The sequence below is a fragment of the Siniperca chuatsi genome, linkage group LG5 (genome assembly GCF_020085105.1).
Source record: "Siniperca chuatsi isolate FFG_IHB_CAS linkage group LG5, ASM2008510v1, whole genome shotgun sequence".
Lineage (NCBI taxonomy): Eukaryota > Metazoa > Chordata > Actinopteri > Centrarchiformes > Sinipercidae > Siniperca > Siniperca chuatsi.
Genome location: NC_058046.1, coordinates 13,435,071 through 13,455,997, shown reverse-complemented (window position 1 = coordinate 13,455,997; position 20,927 = coordinate 13,435,071). Strand labels below are relative to the sequence as shown.

Below are 20,927 nucleotides of genomic sequence, written 5' to 3'. Positions count from 1 at the left end.
CTTGACTCTAATATAATAATACATTTTATTTATATAGCACTTTTCAAAACAAAGTTACAAAGTGCTTTACAAGACAAAATAAAATAAATGTCCTTACACACAGAGGCTTGTCAGTTTTCATTAGATTTTATTGTTCTGTGTAAACTCTCTGCAAAATCTTTACATGCAAATTTATTTGCAAACATACATATTTCCAGTGCATGCAGTATCTATGTACAAATACAGAGATAAACCAGGAAACATTCCACTGAACAGGCAGAATCAAGTAGAAGACAGCTGTGGATGTAGCTCAGAGAGAAGCCTGTTTAAAAAAACTATTGATTATAATCTATGTTGATCATCATCTGATGATCACAGTAGCTGAAGCAGCACAGCATAGGACAGTGTGTGATGCTACTGGTGGGTGTTTGAGTCACTGCCACAGGGGGGTAGAGTAGCTGTGCAGAGAAAACAAGACACTGGAGAGATTTGAATGTGTATGTACAGAAAGCCTCATTCAAAGAATGAGATTCATCTCACTGTCTGCTACTGATAAGAGTTGAAAGTTTTTTGTTGATGTGCTCAGTTGATAATTAGTCTATCTTGTGGATGCTATCATTTTATTCAGTTTACACCATAGTCATGCAGAATATGGCCTCTTGTATATAAAGTATTAACTGGAATGTTATGGGGAAGAAGTGTAAACATTAATGGAATTACAATAGTATTAATTTCTTACAAAGTATATATATATATATATATATATATATATATATATATATATATATATATATATATATATCTTGAACCACAAGACATTTCATGCATAGGATTTTTGTTTTCGTTTTTGTTTTGACATTGGAATAACTTGCAAACAGCTGTATAAATTGAGGTCATTCCACTTTGTAAGGTGTGCTTTCCTTGGTTTGCTGTGATTAGTGAACAAAGCCTTGAAAGACTAAGGTGTGGTAGAGGGGAAACAGCCCTACTTTGTGCAAAGGGTGCTTTGGGGTAAAAGCGGGCCACGACTGCCCCAGGCACGCCAGAGTCACAAGCACAATGCATGCAGGTAAAGCTGCACATATGACGTAACCTGTTCCACCTACTCTCCTTGTTAAGTGGAGCAGCAAAATGTGTTAGGGAAACCTGTAATGGACTTGGCCGTGTGCATTCAGTGTAAACACTACAGTAGAAAACCTCTGAGGTGTCAGAGTGAACCACGAGCTTCCGAGAGTAGACGTAGCAGGAGGAAAATCCTTTTTCCTGCCAATTCTCCGCATAACTAAGAAAAGAAAATGTCTTCACTTTTCAGTTTCTCTATCACACAGTTAATACTTCCCACAAAGAAAAATTCACAGCTTGAATAACCATACACAGAAACTCCTAATGTTTAACTAGGTGTGCTATAATTTTAATTCACAAATTAACAGCAACTGATGAAAGATTCATCTAGCTCATGGTTCACTGACAATGATGATGAATCATCTGTATATCAGATGTCTATCCTAACCTGAGCAATGTATCAGTATGTAAACATTTCTTCATGGAAATATACAATATGTTCAGGACAGTGGGCACAGTTGAAATATTTGAAGGTGCGGCTGCGTGTTTTCTTATGTCTGTGGCTTGGCATGCTTATACAGTTCCAAGTGTTACACTACAGCATGATGTAATCACACGACAAATCAAAAAAATAATATCCTGACAATTTCAGGCATGAGCTCAATGGAGGATTCCATGAACGATGGTTTTGATCTCAGATGCCATAACATATTGCTATTCTTGTTTTGTGCCAGTGCAATTCAAACTTAATTTTCTTTAGCAAAGAACGTGTCAAGTTCAAGACACTATATAACATCCCTGACGGGCATGATGATCCTGGTGCAGCTGTTCGTTGACAGATGTCTTGGTTACATTAGTGAAATCTCTAATTCATTTATGTCATGATTTGTCCCAGATCAGATTAAATATCAGCACAGGCAGAGACACTGTTAATAAGAGGACAGGAAAGAAGACTACTATCAAGGATAAGGAGGTGAGTAAGCCTGTGTGATGGTCAGGTAGTGAAAGAACAATAACATGGGGGAAAAGTGCATTAGGACATGAATGCAAACATAGGGAGCAGAGGATTTAGCTCATGCTATATGGTGGGAGGGGCAAGTGGTTAATCACTAGCAACATGATTCTCGTTATACAAGGTGTGCCAGCGCTCAATCTTCTTGTCTTTGTTCTTCAAACACTCATACCAGTGCTTCAGCCTCTCTCCTTTGGCAGTGATCCCCAGCTGACACCCACCTGTCAGGATGGAAGTGAGGTGTGAAAGGCAGGCGGGGAACAGGTGAGAATTTCAGTTTTTTATTTCATCAAAGCAATGACACTTATCAAATATTTACCGATGTAGTCGTTGGACTTCCCAATATCATAATCCCACACAGAGATATCTAAAGTCTTCTTGGCCAGTTCACTGTGTTTGATGTCATAGTTGAATTCCTGAAATTTGATTGAGACATTAATTCATCATTTCCAAAGCCACTTGCCAAAATGTTTTCATACCTGGCCTGCAAAGAATATAAACACAGTGACTGGGTAATAATTTGGGGATAAGCTAATTTTTACTAACTGCAGCCTTTCACCTTGAATTCTCTTACAAACCTCATTAAACTCTGGGTTTAAAGTCCTCTTCTTGATTTGCGTTTTGCACTTGCCCTTCTTCCCCATGTCAGGTTTCAGACATCTGTGAATTGTACACGTACAGAATAAAATTTACGTCATTTCTAGAGTCATAGATTTGCACTCTAAATGTACTTCTCCATCCTGCTCTACCTACATTTTGACATATGGGTCAGAGTAGCCATTAGCATCCATGGCGGCCAGGTGAACGCAGCGCACAACACCCACGACAAGACGGTTCGTCTGGGTGTTGTACATGAGGGAGATCAGAATCCGACCGCGCTCCTCTACCTCTCCGCCATCTTTCCCTGGCTGAGACAGAGCATAGGGGGGGGGAGTTTAGTGGGATTCATGATAAGATTTGTGTGAACTACTGGAGGAATCTGTCATGTTCAGACATGCTTGGAAATAAAAGCATTGCCTCATCTTCGTAGAGAGCGATGCCTCTGGCTCCCCCGGCTGTTGCAGTTCTCTTCGTCTGAGAGACGGAACGAGATTACAGCAGGTCAATAAGAGATTCAGACCTGGAGAACAACGCATTGTTTGAATGTAATTGAGTTTCACTCACAGGGACAACTCTCTCGAGACACACGTTGAAGTTTTTCTTCTGGTTCATCTTCAGCTTCTTCAGCGCCACTCGGGTTTCCCCAATAAACTCATTGTGTCCGAACTTGTCTTCATCACAGACAGACACCCTGTGAAAATCAAAAGGCAATCTTAGTCATACAGACCTGTTACACCATTAAAAGAGTCAACTGAGGCTACTGTCACTTTGTGGAACAGCATTTCTGGGGGGGGGGGTTATGTATGCAAATACATGAAGGAATGACAATCTTGAGATCAAGTTATAAACATAAATACAGGGCTGTTGCAGCTAAGGAAGGGATTAAAGTTTGACTGCCTAAGGTACAGTATCCACCTGAGGGTCTTGCGCTGCATGTCCTCATCTGTCAGGCCATGGTAGGTGAGCGTCTCATTCCATGCGGGGTTGCGGGTGTTTCTCAGTGTCTTTGTGCGCAGCTTGTTAGACTGTTACATGCAGGTTAGATCAGGACAAGGAAATGGAATTATCTCGAGGCAAGTTACCACTACACAAGATCTCACACACCTGTGGTCTGTGCTGTTTTATCACAGGGAGTATCTACATGGTGCTGCTTCCCATCAAATTGTGTTTTTGTAACTCAGACCTGCCCCATTATCCAGTACAGCACAGTATAATTACACTAAACTAACAATGAACATTCACGACAACTTTTACTTTATTTATATTGTCTCAATATCTACTTCTTGACATCACCCTCCATGCCAATTTTATGATTTTGTCAATTCAAACCACAAGATGTCAGGCTTGAGCTAGCAGAAAGGCCTCTCGTCAAACCAAGGCGGTTTAAAATCACCACCCTTCCTTTTGTTTAGCAGGATATTAATGTAATACATCTTTTAAAAGAAGTAAAAGCTTAATGTAGGAAAGGTGCGTCTTTTACCTTACTAGCCCCTGGCAGCAGATGAAGCTTGACATAAGGATCTGCCAGTCCATTTGAGTCCATGGGCTTCAGTCCCTGAGGAGAAACCAAAGCACCATGTCTATCACATCATAATGAACGGCAGAGAGCAGTTAAGCTAAAGTGCCATTCAGGAGCATTTCAACATAAACCACTTGATTGTAATTGTCCCTTTGTGTGAGAGAATGAGGAGAATAGTGGTACCTTTGCTTTGAGGATGCTACAGTGGAGGCTGTTGCTTTCCTGTTCATAGAGCAGACTGAACTCTAGAGAGCCCAGAGTGGCTGAAAGAGACACAGACCAGTCATTACATTAGACTACAGAGAGACATCAAGTCTGCTCTTGAATAATTAAGAGTATAAATACAGGGAAATATATCAAACAACACAACTGAAGTGACAATAAGCACCAGCCCAGAATGGATAGAAAGGACAGACGAATAAGTCTTGACCCTTCACTCATGTAACATTCACAGCCTTCTATTTACCTTAAGTAAACAGCAGAAAAATCTCATTACAAAGCAGGGGCGTATAATATAAAAGAAATCAAATAAACACTCAAGTCTCAAAGGAAGAAAAATAAGGTTCTGGGTAAGAAAAAAAGACTGAAAAACTGCCCACACACATTTTCTTTAGAGGTGTTTCATTGCCATGCATAGCTGTTGGGGGACAAAATAATTAAATGTCATTTGTTATTTTTTCTTGTATAACTTAACTTCTCTGTGCTGAGATTCACCACCAACTTGCTGCTCCAAAGACACAATGCTCTTCTAACAAAACTAAGAGTCTGCAGTCATGCTATAGCGGCTCTGCAAGGCTACACTTCGGCACAGCTGTGCTTAGAGCTAAATGTAAACATCAGCATGCTAACATGCTCACAATGACAATGCTGACATGCTGATGTTTATCAGGTAAAATGTTTACAATGTTCACCATTTAGCGTGTTAGCATGCTAACATTTGACTTAGCACTAAACACAAAGTACAGCTGAGGCTGAGGGGAAAGGCTTTAGTTTTGCAGGTATTTGGCAATAAATCAAAGTATTGAACAAAGCGAAACTTTGATCTGACGATGGTGCTAGATGAAAAGTCAGACCAACTGACTGACCGACTGACAAACAGGCCGACAGTGACATATATGGCTCATCCCTATGTAAGGGTAAGAGATTGGTGAGGGCTATCTTCGCAGTTCAGATTGCAAAAGAACGAAGGAAGATGGACATTTCAAATGCAGTTTGAATGGTAAAAATCCATTCAGCCACTATGGAGATGTCTAAAGTCAAGAAAACTGTCCTGCCCACAAATTTGAGGGCGTAGGTTTCAAGGAGTATAACATCAGTAGGCTATAAAATGTGGGTAGGTGATTTCAACATATTGACCCAGGGAAACTTACATTGAACATTTTACCTAGGTAAAAAACATTACTGAGAACAGAAAACCTTTTGAAAGGTCTCCTTAATCATGTGGCATATTATGAGGGTATTGAGCTGGGGAACATAGGACCCTGGGAACATAGATACACTCCCATAGCCGCGCCGCTTGCATGGCTAAAAATAAGCAGCACTAGCTCATCCACCTTTATCTTATGATCAGATATATTTATAGATTTGATTGGTTATATAACAAAACACACACTTGTAGCAATCAGACCTCAAATTATGACGATCAGACTATGTCACATTCAAAACTTAGCATACTGTTATTTAAATCTCAGAATCAGAAACACTTTATTGATCCCCGAAGGGAAACTCTTTGTTACAATCTACCTACATTATATGAGCTGAAACAACCAGTACATATAGATCAACAATACTGAAGATGTTATAACCAGCCAAGCTACTGAAACCCATCAGCACCACAGGATCTAACTGTTCTCACCATCACATCTCTATAGAGAGCAGGCACATGTAACCATTGCTATTTCTGCCATTTTTACTCCCAACACAGGGGATTGGGTCAAACACAAGGGGAATCTATATCCTGTTAGCCCTGTTGTATCTCAAATTATTTGCACAGCTCCATATACCCGGACCTCAATAAAACAAATTAACACCCAATCCCCCGGAGAGAGAATAAAGGCCGTTTGACGCTGCAGGCGCAGAAAATGAATGGCATGGCACCATTCTCATCATCAAAATGGGATATGGGATATATGAAAAAAAACTGTACATACAGTTACATAGCTTATGTATCACTATTGATTTAGTGATTCACATCCTGATACACATCTTCCTCTGCTGTAGTTAGGATATTGATTATCATGCTTCAATAACAAATGGTGCTTATCATTTGTCATTTTCTACCCAGCTCAAGAGACACTCCCAGAATGAAACTTGCTGTTTGCTTGGACTATTGGGCAATTTATATATATGAATTATTATTAATTATTAGAAGGGGAACAGAGATGCTGCCAAATTACGGTAATCAACACCCAATACTGAATGCTGCATGACAATATGTTTTGCTTTATTAAGAAAAAAAAACATCTGGTGCTATTAACCTGAAATGAGTGGGAAAAAAATCACGGAATGTCAAACTGTACATGAGGTGAAGTTAAACCAGACATATCGGCCACCTTACTCTATGAGAAGAGTGAGCAGATGGTGTACTCACTGGCTTCATCAGAGTCATAGTCGTTGGCCTCCTCCTCCTCCTCAGCTGGGGGAGGTTGCTGCCGAGCTTGAGGAGCACTGTAGGCAGCGGGCTGCCTCCTGTCCTCTCTTGCTGCAGGAGGAACTCCACCAGAGGAGTAGGCCCCCCCATCTCCTGCCACTGAACCTACAACCACATTTAATCATCTGAGACTGCACAAAATAACACCAATGGGGATGCAATATTTGGTTAATGCTCGGGACTAAGGACATGAGCAAAGGATTGCATCATAGCTGTCTCTCACCCTGCTGGGCCGTGGTGGCTGTTGCAGCAGGTTGTGGTCTGGAGCTCTGGACGGGCACCATCTTCTTCATCACCACTGGGCTGCCCCGCCCCGTCTCTTCAGGGCCAGCCCCGCCTGTGGCCATGCGTACAACTGATGGTTTAGGGGCCACAGGTGGGTAACCAGCACGGCCCTGTAGCTCTGGTCCTAAAAATAAGCATGAATAGCATAATACAGTAAACACACAGACACACACGACACATGAGGGAGACACACATAATCACACCACTTCAGGCTCCTACTGCAGTGGAATCTGTAATACTCCCTAGTCTCTCTGGATACTTTTGATGTTGCAGCTTTTTCGTTGCAAAGGAATTGACCTACATACACTACAAGAAGCCGTGGCATCCGACTACTGTACATGCAGCAGCTAATAGTCTGCTCAAGCTACCCCTCTCTTTCATGGGGAAATCACATTGCTCAGATAATCACGCTGAAAGTGTGAAATGATACAATGTGACCCATCTTGCCAGCACCACCTGGAGGCTCATCCCATGTCACAGCATGCACCTTCCGACAGCTTAATTGAGCTCTTCATCCCCCTCCTTTGCAACAGCGGGCGGTACAGCCAAAGTTGGGAAGCAGATAAAAGGTTTGATGGTTTGGAAAAGAGCAATGAGAGGTGGGGTTGCAAGAAGACTCGTGTGCAGATGCTGATCTAATGAGACTGAAGAGGTGGCGCTTTTTTGTTCAGTCGGGCTGAAATTACTTACACACACACACACACACACCTGGTTTATTACCTATGTTTATGCAGAGATAGCACCCTCTATATTGGTGTTCTCCAGTGGGCGTGAATTATTTTCGGTACCTGACAATGTTGGTACTAGTAATTTGGTTGGTGTAGTATCTGGGTGGGTGGCCACTTAAAATAGTTCATAATATTATTTCCATTCCACACAGGCAGTTAACAAGGGGGGATGGGGAATGTACCATCTGTGATTTCTTCACTCCCTATGTTACTCCGTGATTCCATGCGTTACTCTGTGTCATTATTTGAATCATGGGGTTTTTTGGTTTTGTCATCACCAAGCAATATAATTCTCATATAAGCAACTGTATATATTGTTATATAACTGTATATTATTGTTATAATTTTAAATATTTGTACACATGTTCTGTGTGCGTAGCGTGAAGGGGGCGACAACTTTAATTTTATTGTGCAGCTCTGTTGTAGAATGACAAATGTATGTAACTTGAACCTTGAAAAGCAGGGCTAATATTAGCAAGCTAGGCAAACTAGCTTGCGCTTTCCGAGCGGAAGCTAGTTATTCATATCCAATCATTTGCTGCCTACCTGCCTGTCTACCTGCGTCATCTGCCCGTGCACTCATTGCGCATTAAGATGTGTTTTGGGGCAGTGGCTTTGGAGGGAGGCCTGAAGGGAGGGGGTGGGATTTTTTCTTTTGGATACTTTCAAAATCTAGCTGTCTCTTGCTAGTTTCCCCAACGTTACTAATCCTAGCTTTAATGTTTGTAGTCTATACAGTATGGCGTTCTCCACTCCATGGAAATTGACAGCACGTCTCCTAGCAACACAGGCCATCAGATGTCAGTCTGCCATGAGAAACCATATTTCCATAATATGACAAAAAAACATTTTTATCACTAACTGCTGACAAAATGGAAAAATATGCCCAATAGCTGTAGTATTTAGTGTAGTGCTGTAGTATATACAGTATATTTCAGTTGGACTTTTAGCACTTTTAGTTTACTAGTTTGGCAGATCCCTTTTCGTTGTGTTTTTTCACCTTCATTTGATAGTGACAGCTGCAGAGATTGACAGGAAAGGCGGGAGAGGGGGGATGACATGCAGCAGAGGGCCGTGGGTTGGAATTGAACTGTGGCCGCTGCGGTAAGGACGCGCTACCAGCTGAGCTACTGGAGTGCCCCGGCAGATCCCTTTTTAAAGATATTGCTTGCCTGAAAGTTCCTGCTCAGAAGCAGGAGCCTGACTCTGATTCTGACCTAAGAGAGACATAATGTAAACCAATTGCTTGTGACAACAATCTAACAGGTCAATCAAAAATGGTGATAAGGACCTGCATGTCACCTAATGTATGACATGAAAAAGACTGCATACTAAAGCTGAAGGGGCAAATCTTGGCTGTGTTTACCTGGCTGTCGTGGTTGGGTAACTGCCTCCCTGGGCCCAGAGGCTGGTGGCCCCTGGGGCTCTGCTGCCTCCTGGGCACCTGTCTCTCTTGGTGTAGATAATGGCATGGGCGATGGCAGGAAATGCTTAGGAAAACCTTTGAAGAACCAGGCACCAGACCTCTTCCACACCTGAGAAAGCAGAAAAAATATTATTATTATTATTGTGTTATAGAGTTTTCAATGAAAACTGAATTCCTTTATTTGTTCACTGGTGTAAAGCACTCACCTCTCGCTGCTCTCTGCAGATCTTGCATAGCCACACAGCGCGTGGCCGACTGCTACACTGTGTACCACACTTGGTACACATGTTCTACACAACAGGAGAAAATAAAGATTTCCAAATTACATACAAATTACAAATTATTTGTAATTGCATTATAAATACACAGCTCGTACACCATGACGTATAATGTTTTCTCAACTTTTGTGTGAACTGCAGCAGGGGAGGGTGCTGTTTTTTTTGCCTTGTAATTATTGGCTGACTCATTACCTACCTTTTTGCAATCCTCACACACCACTGAGCTGACCCCAGGTGAGCCCAACTGCTCCCCACACAGCAAACAGCGGGACTGTCCATCCCCACACACAGTCTTCTTCATGTCGTCCAGGCGGTTTATCAAGCGCCTGCAGCAGCACAGGATGAAATGTCACCGTTAATTATTGCAGGTCCAAATGTCATCAGTCTCAGCAGGTGATTTTGTTTTTATGTACACATGTCAGAGAAAATGCTGCATGTTTTACAATCACTCACCCAATTCGCTCCTGCTCCATGGCCTCCATTTTCTCAGCACGGGCAATCACACTGTTTATAATCTCTTTCTCTTCATCTGTCAGGTCTGGACCAGGACCAGGGCCTGGCTCCATGGTCCAGTTGCCCCTGTCAGCCAAACATATTCTTCAGTTTAGGTTACACTGCTTCTATGATTTTACTAAATGATATCCAATCACACATTTGTATACACACTTCTTTCAATGTTTGGACAAACTGTGCAAACACAGTGAATGAATGACCATGCATTTACAGCATCGACACATTACACTGCTTTCTGAGCAGTTATAGAGCAGATATACATGATGCAGATAAGAGAGGTGGAGTTGAAGTTTGTCTACTTACTGCTCTTTATCACTGTGTCACAGATCACACATCAGAGGGATGCAGGTGAAACAAAGAGTACAGTGTAGGGTTGGTAGAGTCATAGAGAAGGTTAACAATACAAAAATGTTCAGAAAATCGTGCTTACCTAGCATGCATGCTCCTCTGCCTGTCGTTGGACACCCAGCGATCCGAGCTACTGCTCATTACCGTGTCCGTCATGCTGCACTATCACAGTCTGCAGGTGGACAAGAAAGAAAGAGATTAATTCAGCATGAAATCGTCAAATGATCTTACACTAATGTCATGAAAAGAGCTCTTAATTTGGGTGGAAGTTAATGGTTTTGCTAAGTCTAGTCAGAAATTATCAAATTCATGACTATATTCTGACTTACATTCAAGTTATGTGTCTTCAGTCAACACTTTTAGCTATCCTCTATCCTTTTCTCATGCGGCACTGACTTGCTGCATGAGAAAAGCCACCATGGGCTGCTCTCTCATCAAAAAGGACATTTCGTACAAATTTGCGAGCCAGGACAGTGCTGACCTTAAATTGGCAAGTCACCAGATACACTTCCTTTAAATGCCACACAGTGATGTAGGGCTAAATAAATTTTAAAAAAGGTAGCTAATGACGACTTCACATTCATAAGCAAAAATCAGTTATAGTTTCCAGAAGAGTGATCACTTTTTCCCTCATCTGCTTGCTTCCTATGAATTTACATATTAAGCCTGAAATAGCAACAAAATATCAGCTACCGATGGCAATGTAAGCGCATTTTCTGGTGCCAAATTTACAGCCTAATCAGTACCATCTCATCTTGCCAAGCTTGTTTTATCAAATTCTTTCCACAGACATATTCAAGCAATAAATGGACACAGGAAAACACTCCAAAAGGCATAACACAAACACAATGGATCTGTAAAACACAAGCCGAAACTACACTACTGTGGTTCTAACAGGGGTAGAGTTGCTTAGTGTGACTATTGCAAATGGAACAAAGCTTATGACAAAGCGAGCCCTCCTGTACATTAGCAACCAGACTGAAATGATCGTGAAGTGGGCGGTGTGGGTCATGTATATTTATGTGTGTTTTCCATGCCAGGGCTAAAAGATAAGGTTGTGCACATTGAGGGTGGCAAGACCAGCTATTTCAGCAGCTGTAAGTGAAACTGTAAGGAATTTCCTCCAGTTTGTGACTCTACACATATCAAAGAAACAGATGGTTCCATACAGCAGGAGTGGCTCAATTATGCTTCGATACAGGAGGAGGGGGTGAGTTTGTACCGACAAGAATGACTAAGAGTCTTTGTCTCCAGTGTTTCTGATTGTTCATGGTGTGTTGGTTGAAGCTGAGGCTTTAATCCAAAGTGATGTCTGTGTATTTACGGTTCTCAACCACTTTTACTCTTTCTCCAGGGATGCTGGTGGGACCGGGTGTGTGTTCAGGTGTTAAGGGGAGGGCTGACAAGCAGTTTATAAGATCTGTAGGAAGATATCGTCACTGCATGTGGTGAAATCAGGATTGGTTTGTTTGTAGTCCAGAAGATAGTCACTGTTGCTGAGGTGGAGTCTAAGGATGGCTATGTCATCCGAGTATTTAAAGTATGCGATGACAGGAGATATGCTTTTGCAGTCGGTTGTGTACATGGTGCAAAAAACAGGCTGAGAACACAGCCCAGTGCTAATGATGACAGTGGGAAACAGTGAGTTGTCAACTGTATCCATATGATACAGCAGCAATATAATTTAATCTTAGAGCGACACGGTAAAGATGACACAAAGATGTCAACAGAAATTGCTGAGGCGAGTGCCCATGGGCAAGTCTGCTCAGTGTGTGTGTGTGTGTGTGTGTGTGTGTGTGTGTGTGTGTGTGTGTGTGTGTGTGTGTGTGGGTGCCCCTGTGCAATTGACTTACAGTTGCTTCAAGTCTCTGCCAGACAATACATGGAGTGATGCTGCAGCAGCCACAGGCCAGAGGATACAGCAAAGGAGCAACAAGAGGAAGTAAAATTTTCAAATGTCGAAAATTGTGATGCTGCAGGATGAGGAGAGTGCAGGTACTGTATTGGAGAGAGTCGGGGAGATACAGTAAGGAATGGATGATGATAAGGCTAAAAGGAAAATCAATAAGTTTCACTTCAGCTTTTCACAGCAGTAAAATCTGGCACTATAGAACCTTGGAGAAAGTGAAAGAGGGAGCGAAAGGGAGGGGTGCTCCACCGTCTCCCTCATTCAGCTGCTTGTATTATGCTGCGTAACGTCAGGCTACATACCTTTTGAGCTCCAATCTGTTGCTGCACTGCCTGCGGGATTCACAGAATAACAGCAAAGTCGCTGCGCTATCAATAGACACTCTGGGTGTGGGCTTTTCCCTCTGATGCTGCTGCATCCAGCCAACAGTAGCAACACAGTCATCGGGGAGCATTTGTCTTTTTCCACTTTCAGCAGCAGTCTGACCGTTCAGACGTTACTCTGACTGTACAGTATATATCATATACACCAAGGCTCTCAAGCTTGGCCCTCCCAAAATGAATTATCCCACTTTTGTCCTGATTGTCCTGGAGAGGTGGATGGAGAGAGACAGATGGGAGGGGGCATTCAGACATGGGCTGGGTAACCAGTGACTCAGACTATTCAGAGCTCTCTGGTGCTGGGGATAGATGTTACTGCATCACAGAAGTGGAGTCTTTGCCGAGGTGACAGTCCAATTAGCATTCAGGAGATAGTCTGAAAGATTGTATGCACACTTTTCTCGTAAAGAGCTGTTGAGGTTAAAAATGCAACTAATCTGCGTCATCTGTGACTCTGACTTGTTGCAACAGTCACATGTTTTCCTCCCATATAAGATAACTCAGTCAGGTGATGAATTCTTCTCTGGGGAGCAGCAGATATTTTCCTCTGGCATTTTTTCCAAAATGTCGTGAAGCCTCCGTGACAATGCTTTCAGACGTGCCGATCTGCAAAGTGGTTCCCAGAACTGTGCGAAGCAATCACACAATAGTGTCTACACCAGGCATGAATAGTAACAGATCATGTGTGAGATGACAACAGGAAAGACCAGAGGGAGAGCATCGACTCAAGAAAGTCATCTGCCCGATCATCATAAGTCATCCACCCATCAGGATTTCTCCTGTATAGAATTTTATATGGGGGTGGAGAGGACTGGTTTAGAAACCTGTGTCTCCTCCTCAGGGCCTGAGAGAATAATCAATACAAATCTGCATCTGTACATCATCAGGGGATGTATGCATACACAACTCCCAGTGCACACCCTACACATTTTCCATCTGTTTTTAGAAACACAGCCATGCATTCTCCTTGGATACTTGAAGTGAATGCTCAGCATGAGTAACTAGCTTGACGTCTTATCGGGCACTTGCACAGATGAGTGTTGTTATGTGACTTTCAATAGCAGGTGCATGACTCATTACTGCAGAACATATGACTGGAAAAGGAGTAGACTGGAATAAGAGCACCTTGTTGTGGTCGACAGCCCGACATTTTTTTTCAAGAGTCTGGTACTTGTTTGTGGAAACAAGGACTGAAGAAAGCAGGGAGAGTGACAACATGGCAGCGGGGCATTGATGGATGGATCCAACATGGATCATTATGGAAACAGCACTGAGAGCTTAAGTGGGGGTGGGGATAGAGGGAAGAGAGTCATCTCCCTTGTACTGACATCAGCAAAAAGCAATGTGTAAAGGCAAGGTTTTACTCCAATGTTTCCATGTTATCATCAAGCAATTTGTGCTGTAACAATAAGTCAATTAGTAAACTGAGAGGAAATGATTTGTCGACCTGATTTTTTTACACCCTGCTATGTGTCCTATTTGTAAATGTATTGAATATAATGACATTGACATGGTACTGCACTTGAATTCCAGGGCAACAATTCCCTCGCCATCCTGCAAGAAGGACATTTCTAAAATGGGTTAATGATTATCAGAGATCATTGCGAAGTCCCACAATTGGTTTCACTTTAAATTTATCTTTCATCAGGCCTCCATTCGTATTGTGATGCCTAGGGCTAAAATTTACTAACGTGTAATGGAGGTCGCCCTAAAGCTCTGCTGTAGCCACCACCTAATCATTCACCAACAACCCTTACCACTGGCCGATGCAGAGTCCCTGTAGGCTCAGATCAGCACTTTCTCCAAAAACATTTTCCAAGGTGCTGATGCTAAGTAGATGCCAGAGTTGATATTCATGTCAGCAAAGCATATCCACCCTACCAGTGATTTAATAATCCTGGTGAAACCATACACATTTTTTTTCAGGTTGCTGTGACCATTAATGTTTCATCAGCTGTAACACACTGTGCTTTTTCCTATTAAAAGACCCAATAACTTTGTAACCCATACACAATTTTTCACAGTGCTGCGAGAAACTAGCTCAGCTTTAATGTTTTTTAGACATTACTAGGCTTATGCTGCCTTGTGTGACTTTATATTCATAATTTATCATGTTGTAAAACTACATGGTTACACCAAGCAACAGTAAAAAAACCTATTGTGAAGCATGGATGTTTGGTATAAAATTAATGTGATACTGTGTACTTCTTCTCTTTTTAATATACTAAAATAATAATAATAATAAAATAAATAAACAACAACTGTGAAATACATACATTTTGAGCCTAAATGTTAAAACCTAACAAAAAAAAAGAAAAATCTAAATAGCTGGACTAAACAAGATTTTTATTTCATCCCATGTTTTCTTCCTCTACCATCTGGCCTGGCGGTAACTCAGATTGTTTTATGTATTATGAAACAGAAAACAGCCTAAGATCCTCAGACAGGAGAGTCTTGGCTGGTCTACAGTCTCGACTCAAGTCCCGTGGTGATCTGGAACATCATGCCTGAGCAGGGAAGAGTGAAAAAAAATTTTTTTTTTTTCTATTAAATCTCTTCTTCACTCACATCTATAAATACAGACATATTTGAAAGCATATTTGAAAAAAGTAAAATTTACAGATAAACATATTTTGGACAGAGGGAAGCCAATATTAAAGCTGTATATTACAAATCCACAGCTGAGTTAGTTGTTAGTCCACTAGATCATTTGCAATCACGCTACTATCTCAACTTGGAAATCTTTATTGCCAAAAGAGATGGCCACAAACTTTAACATTTTTTTTACATCTACTTATGGAAAATGTTGACTGTAAAGCCCATTAATGAGTATTGCTTTGATATTTTTTGGAGTTATGAGTCATCTACAGACCTTCACTAAAACGTTCTAAAACTAGTTGACAATAACTTGACTCACACGTAGGCTGCATGTCATCTAAAAGTACAACCAGCTGCTCCCTCACATTCTGTAGTGACACATGTGGGCTGGTGGCTGGTGGTGCTAATGTCAAAAAGAAATTCAAGGTCTGTGCAGACAGTTTAAAATGTCCAGTCGTATAACTGGTACCACCACACAGCTGAGCAGGCCTTAAACACAAATAATATATTATGGATGATTAGAGTACACCCAGCTTAAAGGGTTATGAGTGGTAATTGACTTTCTACTGAATGCATGGTCACAAAATGTTTTACTAATCATTTGGTCTTGTAAACTAACTCCTGACAGTATTCAGCTGCTGATGTCTAATGCTCACACACCAGGCATGCATGGCACAGGGTAGGAAGGACCAAAAAACACGAGGTAGCCACCCACTACCTGTTTGCATGGCTCCAATTCCATCCATGCCCCATAAAAGGGCCTGTGAGATGCCAACATAGCAACACACTCAAGCCGGGACCTGGGCAAGATCGTAAAGCACTGCACCAAGAAGCCCTCCACTGCATCACTCAGCATTTCTTAATTATTTACAACTCCCACCCTTGCCTTTCACTCTGTGTAAGTCACCTCTTCATGGCATTAGTGTGCACTTTATGTACTCGGATCTATATCAGACATTAAGTACAGGACAGTGGAACTCTATTTTGGGAAACAGTAAGGATATTTGTTAGCCTTTTAGGTCTGTGGCATCGACAAATTATCCATGTTTTCAGTCAGACAATGGCATTGACAGGGACCATCTGTGGAACCATCTGTGAGGACTCTTCACCTCTCTAATGTGAGAGTGTTGCACCATTTCAAATACACACAACTACATCCTCTTGGCAGCGATGGCTCCAGGTCCCGCATCGCTGGAGAACAAACAGGAAAGAGTATCCAGTGACCAACAAGCTACCATGCTGTTATCCTGCTATCACTGTTGGCCCTATCCAACAGACCTAAATGGGGTGGGCGCTGTGTTTTTCATTCTTAAATCAACACAATGCACACTGAATTAGCAGTCCATACCCTTCAGATCTCATTTCCAGTAACCATCCTCAAATTTAGCAGAAAAATGTCTGCTGACCCACATTTTCCTTAGATATTTTGATGTAATTCAGAGACTTCTTTTGTCCAGGCCTTATTTTAGAACTACAGAAGTAAACGTCTATCGGAGCACTCAGTTAACTGCACTCCACCAAGAGCCTGCAGTAAGTCTCAAATTTGCTTGGCTGATGGTGATTCATCCCTGTATGCCCCAGAGGTAAGAGGTGGGACTTTAGGAACTGGCTGCTGGTGCATTGGCCAGTCATGCTCCTTCAGTTTCCTCCCATCTCTCAGGAAAAGAAGTACCACTAGACAGGGCCATTAAATCAGTGCAATAAAGGTCTGTTGTAAAGACACTATGCATCTATTTCCTACTAAGCCGGTGGTCTGTTGAGATAAACTACATGGCTCTTAACATATAAAGAAACAAGTGAGATCTCCTCTCATTCCCTCAGTGTGATGGCCATGATTCTGTCTCTTTGTTGCTCTGCTTTGAAGATCTGGCACAGTTCAGCTGCTGGATATCTAACCCTCCCTCTTGTCCCACCAGCAAACTAGCAGGTACAATGCCCCTGGGTGTTTTTAACGGCTCTCTGTTGGCAGACAAGAGCCTGTTCTTGTCTGGAAACACTGCGACACTGAAAATAAGCTTTGGCCCAACATCTGAGACAAAAAACCCCTGTTGGGAAGCTATGTGACTTGAAGTGCAAAGTTTGTTTATTTAGATGTCACTCTGAGCTGGGGCAAGGGCATTACTGCAACTACAACACACGCACATAGGTGATTATGATCAGCTAAATGTACATGTCGGAGATTATAAATGGTAGTGGACAGAAATGTTGCTAACATATAGGCTGGTGTTTAAAGATTCAATTGCAGCCCGATTCTGTTTTGGATTTTTAACTCCTTGGTCTCTTGGGGGAAATTTGTTTAAAGCCCACATTAATTAAGTCTGTCTTTTCCAATATGCCATGGTGTTTAGGCAGATCTAATCACCAGTTTCTGAGAGGCTGGTGAATCGATTCTCATCCACCGTTCTGATGAGAATTTGAAGATGAAGCCACTCCCTTCTGAAGCTCGGCCACAAATGGCAGAATACTGTCTCTCATACTGTACAACACATTTAGAAATGTGCTCAAAAGCAGTGCACAGAAACCAACAGATATTTAGTCTAACATACAATTTGGGTTCTAAGCACCATATATGGATTGTGAAGAGAACAGAGGAGCATAAGAGTCATGCACCTTTACCAACTGTGGCCATGGTAACAGCAAGATCAGAAGACGAGAATCAGAATGATTAAAAGCCGTGTGTGTGTGTGTGTGTGTGTGTGTGTGTGTGTGTGTGTGTGTGTGTGTGTGTGTGTGTGTGTGTGTGTGTGTGTGTGTGCGAGTGTGTCCACCAGTCTGTGTTTGTGGTAGACTATACCTGTGCCAAATTTCAAAGCCCATGCAGAATGGGTCACTGCTGCAATAATAGTGTCAGCGGATCATCTCTCATATCAATAAACGTGGTTGCAATTTGTCAGAATAGTGCATCTTACTAGGATGGTTCTTAACAGTCATAGTTGAAAAGACAGCAAAGAGGAAGACAAGCTGAAGACATGGGATTACGGGTACAGTCGCCTTGTATCCTTCAGCTTTAAATAATGCAGTTAGTGTGCAGAGCACTTACTTCATTCCTCCATCTTTTCCCACCTTTTCCCTAAACACCCATGCTTCCTAGTGCTCTCCATCTCTCGTTTTCTCTTGTTTCATGTGATATGTCCTAACAATTTCCCCCTTTTCTCTCTTGCCTAATTCTAGCCTTTCTCTGGACAGAAGACAGTGGGACTGGCAGAGAGACAGATATACAGAGAGTGAGGTACCAGCATAAGGGTGTCGTCCAATCACTACTGTGGTTGCTCATGTGAGATGAGGCAGCTGCAAATCTCTCTCAGACCGTCCATTCAGTCTTTTTCTCCCCTCCCCCCATTTAATCCCCATGCTTCAGGTCTGTAGGAGGAGTTGGAGATGATGGAACTGTGAGGCGGATTCCCAGCTTCTTTTCTCTGTCCTCCTTCCATATTAACACCAGAAGCAATGAACCAGTTTGGTCCAATAAGTCTGTTAACAACATACACTGCTCTGACTCACCAAGTGTAATAACGCACGGGTGCAGGACGAGATAAGGTCACAACAAGAAGACTGAATCACCTGTCCTGTTGCACAGCTGGAGTTGAGTGCTGCCATGCCCACATCAGCATTTGGAGGCATGTTTTCCTCCTAGTCTGCAGGCACATCAAGCCCCAGTGTGAGCTCCCACAAATCCTGCAGCAACGCCCAGGGACCGCAACCACACCATCTCCCACATGACTTACCAGGTCTGTTTTCAGATCTGCAACAAGGAAGCACCCGTGTTGCAGGAGTGCAGCCAGCAACTAGTCTTGTTTTAATTCATCTTAAGGGGGATTTAATAAAGCCTCTCAAGCTACATCAAGAGTTATATTTATCAGCCATTCATGAATAAACTGAGTACATAATCACAACACCAAAGCATGCTGTAGTAAATCAATGCAACAATTCAAAAGAAGAAGGTAATCTCTGCAAACCTCTGCATGAATGACAGGAGCATTCTGCTGCAGAGCAATGTTTTCAGTGAGACATGTTTTCCCTAAAACAAAGGAATCAGATGTTCATTTACATAATTTGTACCTGTAATTAGCAGCAGCTCCACGCATACTGAGTTGCACTGCACACATTCACAAATGTGTCTTTTTCATTCAAATGACTCAGTAAGTAACTGGCACATAAAGACAATTAAAATGTGTTCCATCAAATTAATAAATACAGGCAATGAAATGTGTTCCCTCAGAAGAGATCATTTTCAGCGCCTCTCTCTTGTGAATGAAATGCTGCATTCATTCAACTTGTAAATGAGAAATTCTAATGCACTGAGTCACTGACCAAACGCAATAACATTGATTTTAGGTTAAAGACGCAATGTTTGCAAATGCTTTGAAGGAGATCATATAGCCTACCTGAGAATCCAGACCTGCCTTTTCTCTCTCCTCTCTCTCGGGGTGCTGTCAGGGTGTGATGCGGACTAAATTTCTGTGCAGCGCTTGGATCTGACCACAGAGTCAGTCATTGCGCATGGTGCCTGTCACCAAAACCCGTGGTTTTATTTTTTGCCTGGAGGAGAGAAGTAGACTGTTGCTAGAAGCACAGCGGACCTCCACATACGTGGGAACTCGTCTTCTATCCTGCGTGGAGGATGGAAAGCCCTTGGTACCCTGGGAAGGAAACCCCTGGATCTGAAGTGATAACACTGATGCTAAAGTGGACAGTCATCACTTGATCCGATTGTCTCTATAACAGCGCATAGTGTCTGAATTTGTGTAATCATCCATGCAGCCCTATTGAGAAATTACTTTTAATACGATTATTAGGTGTGGTGATTTATAACTGCGCTTTATGGTATTTTAACATACACATTACAACAAGTTACCATATGGTTGTTCAAAGTTTTATTGGCATTTGAATGCAAAGGTTTTTAATAGGCTAGAATAGTAACGCAGTTCTATTTCTATCTTAAAAGTCGTTTTGCTTTTCATTTTGTGTTTATTTTAATCCTCCATAACTATGGACCCTCCGAAATATTCTACTATTTGGCAGCAAACAAATAGTACTATCTACTGGAATACATTCATGTTTCCCACATGATGATAGAATTTGCTGGAACTTTCTTTCCAGTCACATGAGCTGGGTTAATATATTATTTTGCAGCAACAATTTAAACAACCACTGAAATTCTAACACGAGTATCTCAATTTTAAGAGCTTTGATTCTTAATGTGGCGACATCGCGCCATCTAACGGATTAAGTATCCATTGCACCACAGAAAGGATGAAATTCGCCTCTTTTGCTTTATTGCAAAATATATTTCTGTGTAACATCAGTGGAATCGGTACAAAAAAATGCAAAAACACTCTCACTGTGAAAATAATTTGGATTTACATTATTAGAGGCACAGTTTTTAGCGGTCACAATGTATGTTTGCCGCACCTACACACAGGACAAGACTACAGATGAAGCAAGAGTTACTCCCCTCCTACTTCCTTATTCGCGTCCCACATTAAGAATACTAAAATTGGGAAAATATTCACTCAGATACACGTCGTCTCCGCAGAAATGTTTAAAATATATATGTATGTATGCATGTGAGATGTAGATATTACTCAAAACTGGCTTTAGTGAATTGTTTAACGAGCACCCAGTACGCACGCGTAACAC

General features: G+C 41.9%; 1 protein-coding gene across 5 annotated transcripts; it reads right to left on the bottom strand.

The window, feature by feature from the left end:
- Positions 1 to 110: 110 nt before the first annotated feature.
- On the bottom strand, positions 111 to 19,975 carry LOC122876650 (rabphilin-3A-like). Of its 5 annotated transcripts, XM_044197232.1 has the most exons (19): positions 19,673 to 19,975; positions 12,254 to 12,398; positions 10,483 to 10,572; positions 10,356 to 10,367; positions 9,993 to 10,118; positions 9,736 to 9,865; positions 9,468 to 9,551; positions 9,202 to 9,370; positions 7,046 to 7,231; positions 6,763 to 6,927; positions 4,356 to 4,435; positions 4,134 to 4,208; positions 3,569 to 3,678; positions 3,218 to 3,344; positions 3,071 to 3,127; positions 2,807 to 2,961; positions 2,632 to 2,713; positions 2,373 to 2,469; positions 111 to 2,274 (listed from the first exon to the last, which is right to left on the bottom strand). In XM_044197232.1, the coding sequence occupies exons 3-19, from the start codon at positions 10,554 to 10,556 to the stop codon at positions 2,144 to 2,146; spliced, it is 1,860 nt and encodes a 619-aa protein (XP_044053167.1). In that variant the 5' UTR covers positions 10,557 to 10,572; positions 12,254 to 12,398; positions 19,673 to 19,975; the 3' UTR covers positions 111 to 2,143. The 5 variants fall into 5 exon arrangements, with proteins under 5 accessions (XP_044053167.1, XP_044053170.1, XP_044053166.1 ...); XM_044197235.1 differs by lacking the exon at positions 10,356 to 10,367; XM_044197231.1 differs by lacking the exon at positions 12,254 to 12,398.
- Between the last annotated feature and the right edge of the window lie 952 nt (positions 19,976 to 20,927).

What these genes read in the sequence shown, in the direction of transcription:
- LOC122876650 (XM_044197232.1), bottom strand. Translation starts at nt 10,556, where the DNA reads ATGACGGACACGGTAATGAGCAGTAGCTCGGATCGCTGGGTGTCCAAC. An exon ending in AGCCACCACGGCCCAGCAGG is followed by an intron (nt 6,928 to 7,045) that starts GTGAGAGACAGC and finishes ATGTGGTTGTAG; the next exon opens with GTTCAGTGGCAGGAGATGGG. An exon ending in ATGCAGCGCAAGACCCTCAG is followed by an intron (nt 3,345 to 3,568) that starts GTGGATACTGTA and finishes TGATTTTCACAG; the next exon opens with GGTGTCTGTCTGTGATGAAG.